Raw genomic sequence first — 20724 nt, forward strand, 5'->3', positions numbered from 1 at the left:
GTTTTTCATGTTGAGCTGGGACTTTAGGATGTTGGGTGATAAACAACACAATTTGTAATAATAGATATAAAGGGGTTAAATATTTTTAATTGACTCCAGAGTCAGTATTACCAAACAATAATAATTTTAAAAATCCACAAGACTGCTTCCATAAGGTCACACTTGATTTGGAAGCTGCAGTTAAGGGCAGAATGCTGCAGCACAATTGCTGACAGCAGGGAGCTATTGTCAGCATGCAACACCTGCGCTCAGAGATCTGCTCTGGATGCCGATTTGCTACTGGGCCAGGTTCAAGGTGTCACGATTAGCTTATAACGCTCTTAACAACCTGCGGTCAGTTTACCCACAAGATTGTCGTATCCCACATGTTTCTGCTCATCTCTTTTGATCAGTGGAATGGGCCCCACCACGGGTGCCACATAATTCTTGTTCTGCATTTGTAAGAACTTGTTCTTTTCATGTGGCAGCACCTTACCCTTTGGAACTCCCTGCCTATTGAGATCAAACAGGCTCCTTCGCTGTCCTCTTTTTGGCACCAGATAAAAACTTGCCGATCAGAAGGTTGGCGGTTCAAATCCCTGCAACGGGGGTGAGCTCCCGTTGCTCGGTCCCTGCTCCTGCCAACCTAGCAGTTTGAAAGCACGTCCAAGTGCAAGTAGATAAATAGGTACCGCTCCGGCGGGAAGTTAAACGGCGTTTCTGTGTGCTGCTCTGGTTCGCCAGAAGCGGCTTAGTCATGCTGGCCACATGACCCGGAAGCTGTCTGCGGACAACCACCCGCTCCCTCGGACAATAAAGCGAGATGAGCACTGCAACCCCCGAGTTGGTCACGACTGGACCTAATGGTCAGGGGTCCCCTTACTACCCAGATACTTAGAAAGCAGCAGTAATTTTGATCTGTTTTAATATTTCAACTTTCGTATGTTTTCAAGTAGGGCCGTAAATTGACTTTACTGTTTTATCCTTTGTAAACTGCTTTTGATATTATTATTATTTTTTAAAAAAACAATCAAGATGTGTATAAATTGCACAAAACAATTAAGTAAATAAATAAAAACAACGGCAACAGCCGCCCCTCCTAAATCAAGTAAATAAATAAAGACTTAACTAGAAGCAGAAAGATTGTAACAGATTTTTTTTCTGAGGTGTCAAAAGAAATGTAAATTTAAAACAACTGTGGTTGAGACATTTCATTCCGAATCTGCTAGACAGAGCGAGACAGAGGGTGGTGGCAGGTGGGTGTCCTGCCCCCCCCCACATAAATCCTGGCTACGCCCATGGGGGGGCCATCTGCCAGGGCTGCTTCAGCTGTGATTCTTGCATGGCTGTGGGGGTTGGACGAGTTGGCCCTTAGGAGACCCGTGCAAACTTCTTCTAGTCTAACGCATGATAATAAAATAAAATAAAATAAACGATGCTGTGCAAAAGCCCATAAGGCAGTTTGCATCATCATCACCTAAAGCCAAGGGGAGGGCAGTGCCCAGCGGAGCCCCCTCTCTCCTATGGGGACCCTCGGCGCGTGTGCGAGCGGCACCGGACCCGCTTCCCTCCCTCCCGCTCGGCTCAGCCTCCTCCTCCGACGGTTGCATCGCGGGCGGAGGCAGGGAGGCGCCGCCGGGCCTCCTGCCAGCGCCCTTCGCGCCTCTCCGGCGCTCCTCGCCGTTCCCCCCTCCAGCTCGGCGGCCAGATGGTAGGCTCCATTTAAAGCGCCCTCCCCGCCTTTCTCGGCGCTGCTTTCCCTGGGCGAGCGGCTGCCGCTGGCCGCGCCGCGTTGCAGGCGAGGAAGGGGGATCCAACAGGTCGCCTGCCCGGGCGGAGGTGCCCCGGTCCCCGGGAAAAGGCCCGCTCCCCAGCCAGCCGGCCAGCCAGCCCGCCCGGGGTGCGCGATGCGGCGTCTCTCGCGGCTCCTGAGCCTCCTGCCTTGTCCGTCCCGCAGGCCAAAATCCTGAGCATGATGGAGGGCAACCAGCAGCTGGCCCTGCGCATCGACGGAGCCCTCCAGGCGGCCGGCCAGGAGGTGAGCGCCTTGCGAGCCGAGCTGACAGCCACCAGCCGGAGACTGGCCGAGCTCAGCGCCTGCTCCGGCGCCGGAGGAGGAGGCGGAGGAGGAGGAGGAGGCAGCGGCAGCAGCAGCAACAGCAGCCCCAACGCCACGGAGATGGCCGCGGCCGGCGGCGCCATGGAGAACAGCCAGCCCAGCCTGCAAGGTAAGCGGGGCTCTGCGCCCAGGCGGGGATCGGGGCCGTTTTGAGGAATGGGTGGGGGGGTGGTCTCTTCCCATTAAGCTCCTTTTTTGAGGGGTCTCTTTTTGGGGGTGGGAGACTAATGTGTCTTGAGCATGTGTCTTAAGGATGGGAGGGGAGGGGGTCGCTGATCACCTCCGAACATCCTCTCTCCCACCCACCCCTCTTTTTGCTCGGCTGACACCCAGCCGGGTCTTATGCAGGCTGACTCGGGAGTAAAGTGTTGTTCGTGGCAGTCCTGGTGGTAATCGCGCGTTGGGGTTGCAGGCGCCCCCCCTTTGTGCAGTGGGGTTTATTTCTCAACTCCACCCCCCCACCCCAAACATACCCTGCAGAGAATTGCAGCCTAGCAGAACGATCCTCTGCTTTGCTTACTCCAGAGCAAAGCCCGGTTGCAGTCAGCGGCGAGTTAAGCGTGCGAAGGGATGCAGCTCTCTCTGCACGCCACCCCCCTTTTGCAATTGCATACATGTGCTTGCACGGAAGTCAGTAACCCCCCCCCCCCCAATGCTCAGCAAGACTTACTACCCAATAAGTCTGCGGAGGGTTGCAAACTAGGTTTGTGTTTGTACAAACTTTGGATTCCACAAGGTCTTTTTCAACACCGCCCCCCCCCCCCCAATTCCTGTACATTATTTCCTGGAAGAATGCCTCCATTCTTGGCTTTCCCCTGGGTTTGTTACAATATCTTTAAACTTGCTTTAATTCCACTCCTGTTTGGAGTTTTCCCCACGGCTGTCCTTTTCTAGGGAGGCTGCAATTTATTGTTTGCATCTCTAATGTATTGTGGTAAGTTGCTGTTCACCCCCCTTCCTCCTCTTCCATCCTCACCTTGGATTTCATCCAGCTAAACAATCTTTTTGCAAGAGAAACGCGACCCTGTGCTTTGCAGGGCGAATTGTGGTGCAGGGTTGTTTATGACTGCTCTCGCGAACCACCTTCCCTTTCTTCAGACTTCTGCAATAATGTTAAGAGAGGTGCTTTGCATTTGTACGAAGGAGGTGCTGTGTAGAGTGTCTGGACTGAAACAGGACAGAATTATTTGACACTAGGCTGTTCTCTCTGCCTGCCTGCCTGCCTGCCTGTCTCTTGTTGTATTCAATGGGGAAGATGGATCAATGGGCAGCCTTCAAAACTGGCACCTTGGAGAATATGGCCTTTGTCCAGCAGCTTTTCCTCCTGTGCTTATGCATGATGATGTCAGTGCTTTAAGAGGTGTGACAGTGGCGTTCGGAGGCACGTTCTCCTGCTTTGTTTGCACCTTGGTCATCCATAAAGGCAAATGTGAGCTGCTTTTGAAAGCCGCTCCAAACCTTGCAGTGGACCTGCTTAGACACAGGGAGTCCTGCAAATACCGTGTTGGAGTGATGATGTCATGATAGCATTTCTGGGGTGTGTGGCTCTGGTTAAGAGCAGAATCTTCCTTTGCTTTCCCCCACCCCCACCCCCAAATTAAATTGCTGGCAGAGAGTAATTAGTTTGAAATGCAGTTATCGAAATGGTAGGAATTTTAAGAATGCTTTCTTCTCTCTCCCCCCACCCCCGCTTCTCCTTTTCAAATCGGCACTTCGTGTTTTCTGTTTGCTTTCCTCTGGTTTCCAGATTTGCCCCTCTGTTCACGTTCCAGTCAATATCTTGAATCTGATTCAGAAAGTGTGTTGTTGTCATTCCAATTTATTGGTTGTGAGAGAAGGGACAGGGAGAGTTAAGCAAGCCGGGCGACCTGGCATTACGATGAAAGCAGCTTGATATGTGATGGTTTTAAAAAAAAAAGTGCAAGAAAGAATAGATGTGCAAAAGGCAAACAGACAGTTAGGTATGTGTGTTATAATGAGGAAATGGTTGGGAACGTGCCTCTGGCGGGTCTGACTTCCCTGGTATAAAACAGCCGCTCCGCATTTCTGCATTCTCCCCCCTTGCTTGTGGAAATGAAATAAACTTAAGGAGACTTTGAAGCAGTGTGTCTTGTAAATTGCACAGGAATAGCTCTGCGATGTAACAAGGGGCTCTTCAGGCTGTTCAATGAGTGATTTATCCTCTTAATTTTTACATCAGAGTTAGGAAATGGGAGCTGAACGGCTCCTGATCATCCCTTTAGTATCTCTCTCACTTATTTTGCTGGATGGGAGGGAATCTCCCCCACCTCCCCATTATGCAATAGCGATGGAAGTCGTGGCTGGTTGTGACTCCTAAATCTGTTTCATTAATGCGATATGTCTAACCTGCTTTCCTGATGTTGAGGTATGTTCAGCTCTCCACTATGCCAGCTGCAGTCCGTACCCCTCACATTCCCACATTAAAACAGCTAGAATGTTTAAAAGTGTGTGGGTGCCCTCTGTGCCGCAGACAGGCTGGCTTCACTGATTATGAATTTCAACTTGCAAGGTGATCCTGGGTAGGTTCAGTCAGAATTCTGCAGTAGGACTGTATCTTAGTGGTAGATAGGATTGGCTGGGTGGGGGAGAGAATGTGGATTTAGTTTGCATTCAAGGCAAGCCTACCTAATCTTCACTTTCTGAAACAATGTGTGGTTTGAAACAGAGCCATCATCTGAAATTTGCACTTCACTGAATTTTGCAGTTGAGATCTCCAGCCAAGTATTGTGCACAAAGTGTGCTTAAAAATGCATATATAGGTGAGAATGAGTTCTATTAGGAGAAATTGCTCTGCAAAAAAATGGTTTATTGGGGGGAAATTGCATGTGCGCTGAAACATTGGTGGCTTTTCATTTTGTTGTTGTTAAAATCGCAAGCAGATGTGGAAGACTGGAGAACGGGACTCAAGATTGAGAGAATGCGAAACTGAAATTGGCCTATTTGCCCACCATACTGGCTGAACATCTGCTCTTTGAGCAGGAGGTTCCAGGTCCCAACATCTCCAGCTTCTTCAGGAAGGGCTAGAAATGTCCCCAGTCTGAAACGCTTCAATTCTGATCCCTAGACAGTATTGAGATAGATGGACCAGTTGTCTGCCTTGGTATAAGACAGCATGCTGCCTTCCTAAGAAGTAACATCCACTGAATTTGGTGAGATGGCCTCCCAAATGAGTGTTCAAGGCATGGCAGCCTTGGGTGGCAACCTGTCAGTGGTGTAGCATGAGGTGCAGAGGTTGAACCAACATTTGCAAAAATGTACAATTCTGTTAATCACTCACTCACTCACTCACTCACTCATGCATCCAGACCTGGCCTGTATCTAAACATGGCCGATGTGGTACCCTCCCAGTGATGTTGGACTACTGACCACTGGCCATATTGATTGGTGCTAATGAGAGTTGGGATCTAACCACATCTTTAAGGTATCATGCTGGCTACCCCTGATCTAGACTAATGAAGCCTGATTGCTGTGAGTAGGGTTGAGAGTGTGAGCCTGGGTCTGTTATGTGTTGTGTGAGAAGGGATATATGTGCACTGCCTGACCTCTGTAGAAACTGCAAATTCCGCCTCTCCTTTGCATCCACCTTGCATACAGAAGGGAACGGGGACTCTAGGTGCAGTGATCTCTCCTTCCCATAGCCAAGGTGCACTCACACACGAAAGCTAAGCTCATTTGGGATGGTGTTTGCCAAAAGAAGAAAACCAAGCTGGGAAACATGGTGGCTCAGGCAGCACACCTGGACCAGCCAGAGGAAGCCCTCCAAAGTTTATCATAAATGTATATATCTGCCAAGCAGGATATTCCCAGTGGGTACCACTGAATTATGAAGAAGTCAACGCTTTTTATGTATACATGTGGAAGTCTTGTTACAGCTGTGTAACATGTAACACTGGTCTGATAGATTGAGGGTTCCCAAGTCCCAGCCTTTTTGGCATGGCAACCCATAAGTCCAAATTTACTTGCTGTGGTGACCCAGCAATTTATTGTCGCATGAATTTTGAATCTGAGACCTTCACTGCTTCCAGCTGCCAGAGAGCAGTTCCCAAGTGTTAATGTAAGACTTCAGCTTTTCTGATGTTCAGTGACAAGTGTCAACACAGCATTGCACCATGCCAACAAGACAAAAGTTGTAAAAGGCATTCCTCATGCAAATGACGGATTGCAAGGAACAATGCTTTGGGTTCTCTGATAAAACCTGTGACCCATTTGCACAGGTTTTGCGAGCCACATGTGGGGGAATGCTGCGATGCACCACTTGGACTGCTGGTCTAGGTCAGGCATATGCAAACTATGGCCTTCCAGATGTTTTGAGACTACAATTCCCATCATTCCTGACACCCGGTCCTGTTAGCTAGGGATGATGGGAATTGTAGTTCAAAAACATCTGGAGGGCCAGAGTTTGCCTATGCCTGGTCTAGGTAAAATTTGCACAAGAACCCCATACAGCCAACTACCCAGAAGCTCACTCTTGAGTTCAATGAGATTTACTCCCAGGTAAGTATAGGATTGCAGCATAAGTCTGTGTAGGGAATGAGTGAGATGATTGACTTCCTGTTGGCTTCTGCTGATTGTGCTTTGTGAACATCTGAATAGCTTGAATTTAATTTACAACTTGCAGAGCTAGATCCTGGTGTGTGAATACAGTGCATTTTTGGTTTAGAGTTTGTTGCTGTTGATTGTATTATTTGCCTTTGCAAAACGTGTATCATATATAGTAGGTGATTCAGCATCATCTGGGGCCAGTCCTACCATTAGATAAGACTGGGCAACCTGCTTCAACTGGCAGATTTGTGCTACTCTTAGAAGTGTTTCTTAAAAGGCAGATAATTTATTATTATTATTCCCGCCCATGAACATTATGTCAACATACAGGTAATACAAAATAGTTCATAATATATAGCTCGCACAACCAAGCCTATGTTTGTGTGAAATAGATTTTCAGTCCCTGTTATCAAAACCTTTTGAAATATCTATCACAGTGCATCAGAAGGTGAAATTTAATCCTCTCCCCACCCCACCCCTGCCTAACTGCAGCATGGTTTTTGTTGCAGTTGTGTAGGGGGTAGGGTAAAATTTTCCTTATGCATTGTGTTGGCAGAGAAACATCTCCCTGCCCCGACATGTCCCTGTACAGTGGTACCTCAGGTTAAGAACTTAATTTGTTCTGGAGGTCCATTCTTAACCTGAAACTGTTCTTAACCTGAGGTACCACTTTAGCTAATGGGGCCTCTCACTGCCGCCACGCTGCTGCCGCGCGATTTGTGTTCTCATCCTGAAGCAAAGTTCTTAACCCAAGGTACTATTTCTGGGTTAGTGGAGTCTGTAACCTGAAGGGTCTGTAACCCGAGGTATCACTGTAGTTAAAGGGGTGGGGGACCCACAGTGTGATTGCAAGTGTTTCATTCAATTAGTGCTATTGTATCCATCCATTTTGTTACAATAGTTTTATGAAACAAAGTACATATTTTTTAGGAACAGCAAACTCTGTATACATGTTTGCGGGTGTGGGAAACATAAGAGACTTCTGCTGCACCACATCTCTGCCTAGGGAGGCCCTATGAGATGGAGACTATGCAATGTTTGGTGAAGTGCAAACATGTGTTCCCCAGACATGACGGAGGGGTCTCTTCCCTCGGCCCTTTCCCCAAATGAAGGAGGAGAAACTGATGGAAGCTAGGAGAGAGGTTTCTCAGTGCCGTAGCAACTGTTGTGCAGGTCACAGGTTCAGCCCCTGGCATCTCCCAGTATGGCTGGGAATGGTTCCCCTGAAACAACCGGAGAACCACTGCCAATCAATATGGACGGTACTGAGCTGAATGGACCACACGTATCTACAGTCTGAACCAGGCAGATAACCACAGCACGGAACACTCTCCAGCAGATGCCCATCTGATTTGTAGGTGGAGATGCATTGGCACCTAACCGTCCTAGCAGAGAGCGACTCTCCTCTTGCTGTGTTTTCCCATTTGCAGTCTGAATGGAGGGTACAAATTCATAGAGGATAGGGCTGCCGATGGCTACTAACCCTGATGACCATGTTCTAACACTGACAGGAGCAGTAATGCCTTTGAATGCCTGTTTCTCATAATCACAAGTGGGGAGAATGCTGTTTTACTCGGGTCCTGCTTTGTGTGTCTCTCATTCCGACCCAGAAACTCCAGCGGGTGCAGAATGCCGCGGCAAGACTACTTACGGGGTCCTTGCCACGGGATAACATTCATCCAGTGCTACATCAGCTGCACTGGCTCCCGGTGGAGTACAGGGTCAGGTTTAAGGTGCTGGTTCTAACTTTTAAAGCCCTATACGACCTGGGACTTGTCAATACGCCTTTGAGCCGATGCCAGCTACTGGGCTCAACAACTGGTTCTGCCCCGGTTCAGGCAAACTGGAGCACTTCCAGAGACCTTCCACTCCTGGAAATTAGGTCTAAGTGCACTGGACCCACAACTGTGAGTTGTGCACACCAAACTCAGCAGAGTATGAACACAGAAGAAAGCTGTGAAGCATAACTTCTAATAGCTGCTACAAACTAAACACTAAAGAGCTACTGGCTTGCCTGAGTATTACAGCTCTCACTCAGCCATCTAATCACTACATAGATAACACTCAGACTCCCTACAGAGTCAGGCAGGAGCAGAAGAAGTGAAGAGCAGTTTCCGCCCCTCCTTTCTGAAAAAATCAGGAGATTCTTGCAATGGGAGGGAGTGAAAATATCCACAGGACCCTCATACCTACGGGACTGCCTCTCCTGGTATGCCCCACGGAGGACCCTACAGTCCGTAACCAATAACATCTTGGAGATCCTGGGCCTCAAGGAGATTAGACTGGCCTCAACCAGAGCCAGGGCCTTTTTGGCCCTGGCCCCAGCCTGGTGGAATGCTCTGCCGCAAGAGACCAGGGCCCTGTGGGACTTGGCAACTTTCTGCAAGGCCTGAAAGACGGGGCTGTTCCTCCAGGCCTTTGGTCGGGGCCTAGTCTAACCCCTCTCCTCCTATAAGACCCTATATATAAGAGGCCTCTTTAACTCCTCTCACCGGCTCGTATAAATAGCTGAGCCTGGTGAGTACCTAAGGTTCCCAACCCCTATAGTCATAATTTGATGGTTGCCTTCTGATCTTATTTGATTTTAAGCTGTATTTCAGTCAATTGCTGAATTTTATGTTTTAATGTATTTATATTTTGATGTTAGCTGCCCTGAGCCCGGTTATGGCTGGGAAGGGCAGGATATAAATAAAATTTATTATTATTATTATTATCATTGGAGGACCTGGTTGGGCACTGTGGGGACAGTACGTGCTGGACTAGATGTACCTTGGCACTGATCCAGCAGGCTCTTCTTATGTTCATACCTTCCCTCTAGCCCAGTGGTTCTCAACCTGTGGGTCTCCAGATGATGTTGGACTACAATTCCCATCATCCCTGAGCTCTGGCCTTGCTAACTAGGGGTGATGGGAGTTGTAGTTCCAAAACATCTGGAGGGCTGGAGTTTGCCTATGCCTGGTCTAGGTAAAATTTGCCATTGCTACTTCCAGCAAGATTCAACATACATCCTTGCTTGGATCTGTGTTCCTTGTTGGGTAGGGTCTCACCTAGTGGTGGCTTGGCTTGGGACGTCCAAAGGTCTTCAGAGTGTCTCTTCGTTTCAGCATTGCAACCTTTGTTTTCAATGCTGTGTCTGTGTGCATGCAGTGTGCACACATTACATGTGTATGAGCATCTTGTGTGGCCCCCTCCCTCTTTGCCTGCAGGCTGCATTCCCCTCACCCGCTTCCTTCCCATCAGCTGTGCTTGCATCGCCAATGCTCGTCAGTGCAAATTGATTTAGAGATTCGTTTAGGGGATTCGTTCCATCAAAGTTGTAATATTTAGCCGTTTCCAGCGTGCAGGGAGTTCTAGCCATTTAAACAAACTAATCTAACATCAAATGTGTTTAGTGCGCCGTCAGGATTTGCCCAGCAAATATTAGGCCTCTGCTTTGTAAACAGGTGGGCAAGTCAGGAACAGTTGGTTTTCTGTGTGTGTGCATATGTAAAACCAATTAGCATTCCATAAAATGGTGGCAGGATCTGGTTCCCAACTCACTGTGCATCTCTGGGAATAGATTCATACGGGGAGGGGGTACCTCCTTCCCCTCTCTGAAGTCATCGTGTTGGAACCAATCACAATATATAGGGCAGCAATCCCCACCAATGGTCAACACATTTTAGCTGGTCAACCCAAATATTGTTCTTGCCAAAGGGCAAGGCTTGACCTCTGAGCTTGTCCTCCACTAAGGCTGATCCAAGCCATTTTATAGCCTGAAGCAAAGGGCAAGATAGTGCTGCCCTCCCTGTTCCACATACAAGACTGACAGTTCATTTCTTCTTCAATGCTAAAGTTAGGGACAGTTTCCTCCACTGTAAAGGTAAAGGTAACGGTACCCCTGACTGTTAGGTCCAGTCATGGACAACTCTGAGGTTACGTGCTCATCTTGCTCTGTAGGCCAAGGGAGCTGGCGTTTGTCCGCAAAGAGCTTCCGGGTCATGTGGCCAGCATGACTAAGCCACTTCTGGCAAACCAGAGCAGTGCACCGAAACGCCGTTTACCTTCCCACCGGAGTGGTACCTATTTATCTACTTGCACTTTGATGTGCTTTCAAGCTGCTAGGTGGGCAGGAGCTGGGACCGAACAACTGGCACTCACCCCATCGCAGGGATTTGAACCGCCGACCTTCTGATCGGCAAGCCCTAGGCCAGGGGTAAGCAACCTTTTTCAACCATGGGCCGGTCCACCGTCCCTCAGATCATGTGGTGGGCCAGACTATATTTTGAAGGAGGGGAAAAGAACAAATTTATATGCACCATAAATAACCCAGAGATGCATTTTAAATAAAAGGACACATTCTACTCATGTAAAAACACACTGATTCCCAGACCATCCATGGGCCAGATTGAGAAGGCGATTGGGCTGCATCTGGCCCATGGGCCTTAGGTTGCCTACCCCTGCAGTAGGCTCTGTGGTTTAGACCACAGCGCCACCCACGTACCTTTCCTCCACTGTACCTGAGGCTAAAAGGATAGCTTAAATGGTGCAGTTCATGGAGTGTATGCAGCTGGGTCCTCCAACACCTGACCATCACCTCTGGCTCTCACTTGACCACCACCACCCTGCCACAAGTCCTGCTGCCTAAGGTGGCTGCTCCACTCTGCCCAATGGTAGAGACAACCCTGGCCACATTTCTGAAATGCTGCGTGAGATTAGAGGGAAATCTGCTGTAGTGCCACTGTTCCCCACCCCAGTGACTACAGGAATCTACAGACTGCAGACTACACTAATTTGCAGGGGGACTGGCTGAGAAAGCATGACCCTTTCATTGCACAAAGATGCATCAGTCTGTTTAAGGGAACCAAAATTTGATGCCTGCGATGCAGCCACTAAGTCCAGTATTGCATTTTATCTGCACATCTGTCTTGTGAGGTAGGTTAGACTGAGGCAGGAAGTGGGCAAAAACAATGAAGAGTAAAGTGAGTTCAAAATGTGGAACTGCACATACTGAGAGTATTTTCTTTTAGCTTTGGCAAAATGTTTTTGTTTGTGCTCTGCTGAGAGTTGTTAAACAGCAGTGCTCAGAGTATTTGTAGTAGTATATAAATGTTCCATCATGATAAATTTGTTGGACTTGAAGATAGCACAAGACTTATTTTGTGGTACATTATTTCACGTGTTCTTTCTAGGAGAGGGAGTGCTATTTTGGAAATTGCACCAGAGCCCCCAGCCACTTTAATCTGGCCTTGGTGCCCCCAAACACATAGAAAGGCGTCCATAGCTTTTATCCTATTGGAACAAAATTAATTGCCACACACTGATTGACTGGCTCAATGGAAGTTTTCAGCCGTAATTTTTATCACCCACTTTTTCCATATTGCTTCTTCGCATGCACATTTTAATTTTATTTCCCAAATTAAGCAAACTGCACATACATAATATATCTGCTATGTAAAATGAGAGACAGAATCTCTGCCACCATTTGCAGAGAATAAAAACAAACAAAATATCAGCAGTTGACTGTATTTTGAAGCCAGAATCAAATGGGAAGAGTTCAAGAAATAAATAAAATAAATCCCAATCATGTTCTGTCCAGAGTTCTGAAAATGATGGGGATCAAACATTGTAGGTGTTTTGCCAACTTATATTGCATTGTCCTAGAATCATAGAATCGTGAAGTTGGAGGGAATGCAGGAGTCATAGATGGAATGCAGGAATCGCTGCTGAAGAACCGCTGAAAGGTCAATGTCCAACTTTTGCTTAAAAATTTCCAATGAAGGAGAGTCGCACCAAATCCTCAGGAAAGATCAGTCGAAGCATTCGGCCTCCTCCATTGGCACCCTTCACCTGTGTAATTCATATCAACTTCTTTGTTTAAAACAGGGGTGGATAACCTCAGGCCTGGAAGCACATGCAGACTTCCAGGCCTCTCAGCCTGGCTTTTGGGACTCTTTCCAAGGCTACACCTCCTCAGCTATGTCCCCTCAGGACTCCTACTTTGCACACTCCTTGGGTGTTTTTGTGCATGTGACCTTGAACTCTGATAACACCATTTGTTTGCCTGGTTAGAGGATAGAGAGGGGTGTGTGAGTAGCTTACTGTGCAAAGGTAAAATTTGCATTTGTTGCCCTGCCCACTTTTGCCTCTGGCCCCGCCCACCACTGGGATGTGGCCCCTGGAAGATTGCCTTTGGGGGGATGTGGCCCTTATGCTTAAAAAGTTTCCCCATGCCCGTTTTAGGTTCAAATGCAAGCATGTTTACTTCATTTTGCCAGTGTTTCTTCTTTTGCACCTGATCTCGGTGGTCACCCCAGGCTCATCGAGCCTGGCATGAGGGCATGGTGTGTGTGATCAAACCCTGGAAAATGTAATTCAGAGGAGGGTGTCTAACTCGGTGGTGGAGACATCTGTGTTGCATGTAGAACAGGGGTAAAGGACTTGTGGTTCCCCAGTTATTGCTGAACGACCACTCGCATCAGCCACAATGAGCACAGCTATGAGCTGTAGTTGAAGAACATCTGGATGATCAAAGGTTTTTCCAAACGTGGTAGAGAATAAACCTGAGATCTTCTACATAGGGTCAAGGAGCTGGTGATGGGGGAAAGACCTTTCTCTGAAGAGCCACTGCCAGTCAGGTTAGATTGATGGAGAAGAACCAATGCTGTAGGGCTCCGGCGCTCATCGGGTCCAGTCTGTATGGTCAATGGTCAGGAATGATGGGAGCTATAGTCCTGGAAGTAGATGGACCAACAGCCTGACTCTGTTTTAAGCCACCATCGTATATCTGTAGTCATCTCTTGGTGCCAGCCCAAATTGCCGGGAGCATAATTGGAAAGTGTTTTGACAGAATAGACACAGAATCATGTGGTGTTATTGCAGGAACTCGCAGGCAGGCAAACTCACAAAAGCCTCTTGTATACAGTTAACAAGAAGGAAGTTTGCGTCGGTCCCTCCTTCCTATTTATTATTTTTTAACCTAACTTATTTGCAATTTTGTTCAGTATCAGATTTCACAAGTTTTGTGGGGGGTGGGGTGGGAAATGATTCTTTGTGTGTGTGTTTGTATGTGTGTGAATGCACACACACAAATTGTTTTTCTGTTTCCTCTAAGGATCGCTTTAAAAGGATCAGGTTTGCTCCGTGAGAAGCGGTAATTTGATGAACGACTGGAAAGATCAGATTCCTTTGGATGCATTAGCCAGTCAGAAAAAAAACCCGTGAAAACAATAGAATTCCTCAGTTGTATTATCTGAATAGCAGAAGGTCTTGTTTGCTGTCTGAGGACCAACCGGCGGTAGTGGTGGAAACCTCTTTGCTTTTTAGTTAGAAGATAATCTTAACATATATTGTACAAAATTGTCAGCAATTTAATGCTGGTACTTTCAGGGAGAGTAGAGGAAAACCCTTTTCTGTGTGGTCCCAGAAGTGCTTTTGCGAAGAATCCGTTTCAATGTTTGACTTGCAGCTTAAAAAAAGAAAGAAAGAAAAAACAGTCTAAAATGAGAGGGGTGAGGTGCAGGGAAATGTGATGGCAAAATAGAGTGAGGAAGGAGATGAAGCCCAAATATAGTGTTTTGCTAAGGGCCAACTTGTCAGAATTGGCCGCTTGCCAACTCCTGATAAACAGGGCTAGTTCAGGATATTTGGCCACCTGAGGCAAAACAGAAAATGGCACCCCCACCTCCTTCGCCTGTCAGGGTCTGGTTGGATGAGGAAGAGTGGTGGGAGGCACTTGCCCAACAGTCCCCAGGAAGGGCACAGAAGATGATGACTTAGATCCCAGATCCTGGTGGTGGTATACTGGCCACACCTCAGAGGAGGGGACAAGCTGGGAGGTACTAGAAGCTGAAAGCATGAGGGATCATGGAGAAGCCAAAGCAGGGAGGTGGCCCAGCACAGCACAGGGTGATGAGGTTCCTAGTTTGGATGCAGGCTCCAATAGATACGTCAGAGGGGAACCAGACGTACATCTCTCCCGCAGCACCATCAGGGCAGGCTCTGTTGAAGGCTCTTGGACCCCACTGGCTTCCAGAATGTGAAGGATGTTACATGTTGCTGAGCAATGGGCCAGGCAAGCACAGAGAGAGGCTCTAGCTTCTCGCCATAGCAGAAGATTACAGGCGTGGAGCCCTGACTCAGAGGGAAGAAGAAGAAGAGGAGTTTGGACTTGATATCCCGCTTTATCACTACCCTAAGGAGTCTCAAAGCGGCTAACAATCTCCTTTTCCCTTCCTCCCCCACAACAAACACTCTGTGAGGTGAGTGGGGCTGAGAGACTTTAGAGAAGTATGACTGGCCCAAGGTCACCCAGCAGCTGCATGTGGAGCAGCGGGGAAGCGAACTCCGTTCACCAGATTACGAGTCCACCGCTCTTAACCACTACACCACGCTGGCTAGAGAGCGAAGGAGGGCCTGCACACTAGTTTGAGCAACTTCTTCATGGGGGGTGTTAGGGTTTGAGCTTGCAGCCAAACCACCTGGTGCTATGACTGCAAGCTCAAACCCCAACAGGGGGTTGCCTTTATGACCTTCCTTGTATTCCCCCCCCCCACTTTCCTTAATAAAGAAACTAATTGCATGTTAGCCTCACGTCTCCCTCTCAGACCTGTGAATGACCTGATCTTCCTGTCCGCCCCTTGACACTGCCGCTGTTGCCACCACTGCCTGATGTGATTGGAGGAGGCCCAGGGAAGTCCCGGCATGCAACAGGGGAATCAAAAGGAGGCCAGAGGAGGAGGTGGCAGCAGTGGGCAACAAGTTCAGGGGCAAGTTGTTCCCAGATTTGAAGCCCTTCCCAGCTGTCCCCAGCTTGCCTCACCGCACTTCATGAGCAGGCCAGACCTTTTGCAAAGAGTGGGGAAGGAGAGAAACTGCAGCAAGGGTTGGGGTGGGAGCAGAACTCCCCCCACCCAATCTTTGTTTTCTCCCTGAAATCACTTAGGTTTATGCATGCAGATCCTGCTTCTGACACCCGGTGGGATGGAAAAGGTTTCATTTCTGAACGAAATAATAAAAATGATGACTCATAAAATTAATATAGAAGCATAATAAGTGGATACAATGTCAGCCAAGATGGGTTGCTTAAAAGTTGTAATTCTCATGTGCCCTGGGCATGAGTCAAAAGTAAGATTCTGTTCTGGTTGCTGTTGCCAATTCCTTCTTTCCCAATAGTCCCAGGCCACAGATCATAATCTCACCCAACTCTTGCATTAAAATCACCTAGGAGGATAGTTTTACCCCCCCCCCTTAGGTGTCTCTGAAAGGATGGCATCCAGCTGAGAATAATAATAATAAAAATGTCTTCATTGGCATCCAGTGTTGGTGCATAAGCACTTAAAATTGTGGTTGGTTTTGGTGAGTTTTATTTGAAGGGTTGAAAGTCACTCATTAATGCCAGTAGGGACTTCTGACAAGAGCTTCACAAGATCGTTTTCAATAGCAAAGCCTACTCCATGTATTCTGCATTCTTGTTCAGGTAGACCTTTCCAGAAGAATGCGTAGCCTCCTTTTTCTCCCTTCAGTTGTCCCTCTCCTGCTCTTTGAGTTTCTTGAAGCACGGCAATATCGATGTTAAAGTGTCGCAACTCTCTTGCAATGATGACAGTCTTGCGTTTGGGACGTTATCTGTGTTGTCCAACAAAGTCCATATATTCCATGTTCCAAAGATCAATTGTCTTTTACGGCCCCTGGGTGGTGACCCCACTGGGCGCGGTAATCCAGTCAGGGAAAAGGGGAGGCAGACTATGTTTAGGGCACCTTGTCTAGCCCCTCCCCCTTTTGAGGTGAGCAGAGTGGATCCTAAATAGGGCTGCTCAGTAATGGATAGAGCTGCCGAGCTGCTCAACTGCCTCATTCCTTGAGTCAGAGCGACTGAATCTGTATCCACCACCTATGTACTGGTTCATGACTAGGGGTTTCCAGATTTCACAGTCCTGCCCCCGTTACCATTTGCTGATCGCCATGGGACTTTTTGGGGTTTAAGTTTGGAATGGGTTTTTGGAAGACGCCTGTGTGTGAATTTGTTTTATGTGTGTAGATCAGTGTACACTGACCAACGCATAGTCTTTGCAGTAAGGCTCTATTCTGATGGCATGAGTATCACGACGACTCATAGGTGCTTATTTGCTGCAGCCTTTATCCGACTTCACAGCTGTTGTAACATACAGCTTGTTACCTTCCACCTGTTCTGCCGTTGAGGACTTCTTGGATGATTCTTTGTCTAGCTCCTCCCCCATGACCTTGCCACCTTGGTACAAGTCTCCCAACAGTTTCACTCACAAGGATCATAGGAACATTCATGCTCACACACCACGGCAAGGCATAGCTGTCAACATTTTCCCTTTTTTAAGGGAAATTCCCTTATTCCGAATAGGATTCCCTGCAAGAAAAGGGAAAAGTTGACAGCTATGTGGATCAGAAATATAGGCATTTTATCCAAGCAGGGCCTTGGTCTGAGTATAAACTCATGTGATTTTTGCATAGGGTTCCATCAAAAATGACATCAGAGATCATGGCATGCTAAGTTTCCTCCATGCGTCTTCATGACACCCCATCACTTTAATGTCCCAAACCAGCTCAGAGTCACAGAGAAATTGGTTCTATGCTGTGGAAGGTTTCCTTAATCGATGAATGACGGGTCATTCTGAAATTACTTTTGGTAGCGCTTTCTGCCTGGGAATGTTCTTTCGTGGTGGCAAGTAGGTGGAGCAGCCAACCCCAACTTTAAATATCCCCTGTCTATATTTTTAATCAGATAATTGTGTCAATTAATGCTTTCAGCCTTAATTATGACTCTCTTTTCTGTTTTGCTTACCAGTTCAGCAGAGAACATGCATACATGGCAATTGTTCGCTTTAATCTGGTAGTCGGCTGCCAGCATCCGTTACTACCTGCAGCTTCAAACAGCCAACACCTTAATTAGCTAAGTTTGCTGAGCACTTTGAAGATATAAAGCCCCATAAATGGTGTGTGTGTTTGTGTGTGTGTGTGTGTGTGTGAGAGAGAGAGAGAGAGAGAGAGAGAGAATATGCATGTTCTTACTGACATTTGTGATGGTTATTTTAGGTTCTTTCCTAAGTAGGTTTCACTTTTTGCCCGTTTGCTTCTGGCTTTCAGCCAGAGCACCATTGGCTGCAAGTCTTTCAGCGTAAAAAGTGTGAGATAAAGTATGCTAAATGAGCGGAATGTGTGTGTGTGTGTGTGTGTGTGTGTGTGTGTGTGTGAAAGAGAGGGGAGAGCAAGCAAGAGAGAAGCAAGGGTTAGGAGGAAATTAGCTGCTGTTGCTCTCCTAGAATACTTTAGGGATACTCTTAGCATTTTGCAGCTTCATTAGCATCAGGGGTGCACTTAAGCCACAATTAGATGCTCCTGAAGATGTGTCACTGAAAACTTCACTCCCCACCTCTCCTACAGGGGTTGGCTACCTGTGGCTCTTTCCTGTCTTCCATGCATCCTTTGGCCTCATTTCATGTGGAGGGGAAAATGGGGGAAAGAGGGGTGGCAGGAAGAGAAAGTGGGTGGCACAGAGAAAGAGAGGAGGAGGAGATAGGGAATGGGGCAGAAGGAAGGGAAAGAGGTAGCACAGGGTGAGAGGAACAGGATGAGGGAGAGAGAAATAAATGTGACTGCCCACTGCAGATCATTGTGGGGGAATGTGGCCCTTGACAGGACAAAGCTTGCCCCATTGTAGTAAGGTAAAACAGAATGTATGGATTTGTGTGTGAGGTTCTCCCCACTCCCACCCTGAGTGTATCCCTTCATTGACCGCCTCTTGCAGCACAGAAACTTGCAACGTGGTGAAGTCACGTTAGGCATTTTGCAATGCTCAGTGCAGGCAAAGTGGATGGATTCCCCCCAGCCCCTGCTCATAGTGCTAGAACTCAAGGGTTTTTTTGGGGGGGGGTCATCCAGTACACACACTCCCACATTCCCACACCCCTCAAACCATTTAAAAACCCACCAAAGCAATGAAGGACAGGGGAAAGAAAGTGCTTCATGCAGCGTGTCATGAAAACTGTGGAACTCTCTCCCACAAGACGGTGGTGATGGCTGCCATGGATGGCTTTGAAAGAGGATTAGACGAATTCACGGAGGACGAGGCTGTGAACAGCTGCTAGCCACAATGGCTATGTTCTACCTCCACTGATGCCTAGGAATGGTGATGCCAGTTTTTGGGGGTCACAAATGGGGAGGAAGCTGCTGTACATGGGTCCTGCTTTGAGACTTCCCAAGGGAAAGAACAGGATGCTGAACAATTCTGGCCTGATCCAGCAGGCTCTTCTTGCTTTCTGAGCATGTCAGAGATAGACAAGAGGCAGAGAGAATGAAGTTTTACAGGGCTGCTCCCCCCCCCCCGCCCTGCCCCATCGACACTCAACATCCTCCATAATGTTTGACTTTAGCTTTCCTCAGCCTGGTGCCTTCCAGATGTTCGGGACAACGTCTTCAATCTTTCCCCACAGCACACTGCTGAGACAATTTCTCTTATCCCAAAATGATCACGAAGGAGCATATTAGTGCGACTGTCAGTTGTGCCGTGTGGATCGAAGCAGAGCATACTCCTGTGGATTTGGGTGTGCACACACTTAGAAGGAGAAAAGAAAACCCCACATCAAAAGAGCAGCATCGATACAGCATGGTGCTGCTTTGTACCGCTGCATCTTAAAATTCCATTCTCATCATTTCCGTGTTGACAGTGGAGGGAGCAAGACGAGAACTTCTGATACTGCCACTGTGTTGCAAATTCCCAGCATTGGTGATCTGACAAATGATGTATGTTTTAGAGCGAGCCTGCAATTACCTTTCTATAGGACGGCCTGATGAATCGGCTGATCTGAAGCTGCTCTCTCCAAACACCTGGAGAAAATGCCTATTCTTCTGGAGTGGTGGCTGTCATTGCTAAAAATCTGATACTGCGGAGGCCACCGGAGAAACTGGGGGATCTTCAGTGCGCTAATGAAAAGGTAGACACCAGCCAGTGACGTCTGGTGCCTATTGGGACAGGTAGGCTGGACTGCAGGGAGACCAACAGTAGGGGGAGCCGGAGCTAATTACAGGCAGACCCAGTTGTATCCCCATCTTCCTCCTTGCTGACCTATACAGGGACAACACTGAGACTAAGAAGGAAGCAGCTGACAGGCAAGGCCACTCCTGGGACGGGTTGCAAGTAAGAAGGCAAGGCAAGCGGGGGCTGGTTGAGGCTGGTGGGGCAATGCCCCATTCTCCCTAATGGCTCAGCCTCTGCTGAACGTGGTCTCTTACCAATCTGGTGGGTTGTATTCAGTTTTAGTCCTACTCAGAGTAGACTCATTGGAATTCATATTCACGACTCACTTAAGTACAGTCATTTCACGGAGTCTGTTCTTAGATGGATATAACCCATTTAGCGTTTTTCTTCCTTTGAAAGCAGAATTTGACAGGACGTGGATAGCTCAGCTTCTGGAGCATCTTAATCTTGGGGTCGTGCGTTCGAGTCCCACATTGGGCAAAAGATTCCTGCATTACAGGGGGTTGGACTAGATGGCCCACATGGTCCCTTCCAACTCTACAACTTTGTGATACTACGGAAAAGCTAAAAACGTATATCAACCTTTGTCAGCTGTGGTTCCCTCCCCTTGCATGTTACTTCAATGCCTACAAGGCTGATGAGTGTTGAAGTCCAGCTAATCCCGCCATATGACCCTTCTTTTTATAGAGGGTATTTACTAATGTCAAATAATTACACGGATACATAATTCTTTCTAACAAAATTTGCTGCTTTGAGACAAACAAATTGGCATATTCTGATATATCCTATCTAAACACAAACTATTATAATGGATGTCACTTTTTTACACAACACTCGAAATATAATTAAAAGTTCAGTGCATTAAGGCAAAAGCTAAATGGTTCAACACATCTGTTATCTACTGGTTTTCCTTCTTTTACTTTGTATATGAAGGTAGTTTCATTGTAGATGCCACATCCCAAATCCTCAGCAACCTGGCCGGTCTTCTGACCAGGGTATTGGGTTGGGAAAGGTTTGTACAGCTTGGAGGCAAGGTTCTGTGGATCTGGACTTTGATGTAAAGACAGAAATATGC

The 20724-nt window shown here is 47.6% G+C and overlaps 1 protein-coding gene across 1 annotated transcript in view; it reads left to right on the forward strand.

Moving 5' to 3' along the window:
• The first annotated feature begins 1628 nt into the window (after positions 1-1628).
• Positions 1629-20724, forward strand: part of LOC310711319 (kazrin-like) — a 214299-nt gene continuing 195203 nt past the window's right edge. Inside the window, exon 1 of the mRNA XM_083513140.1 lies at positions 1629-2207. Coding sequence (XP_083369266.1) covers positions 1952-2207 — 256 coding nt within the window. The 5' untranslated portion in view covers positions 1629-1951. The remainder of the gene's footprint in view (positions 2208-20724) is intronic.

The sequence above is a fragment of the Podarcis liolepis genome (assembly GCF_965112155.1).
Source record: "Podarcis liolepis genome assembly, chromosome: 7".
NCBI classification, from domain to species: domain Eukaryota; kingdom Metazoa; phylum Chordata; class Lepidosauria; order Squamata; family Lacertidae; genus Podarcis; species Podarcis liolepis.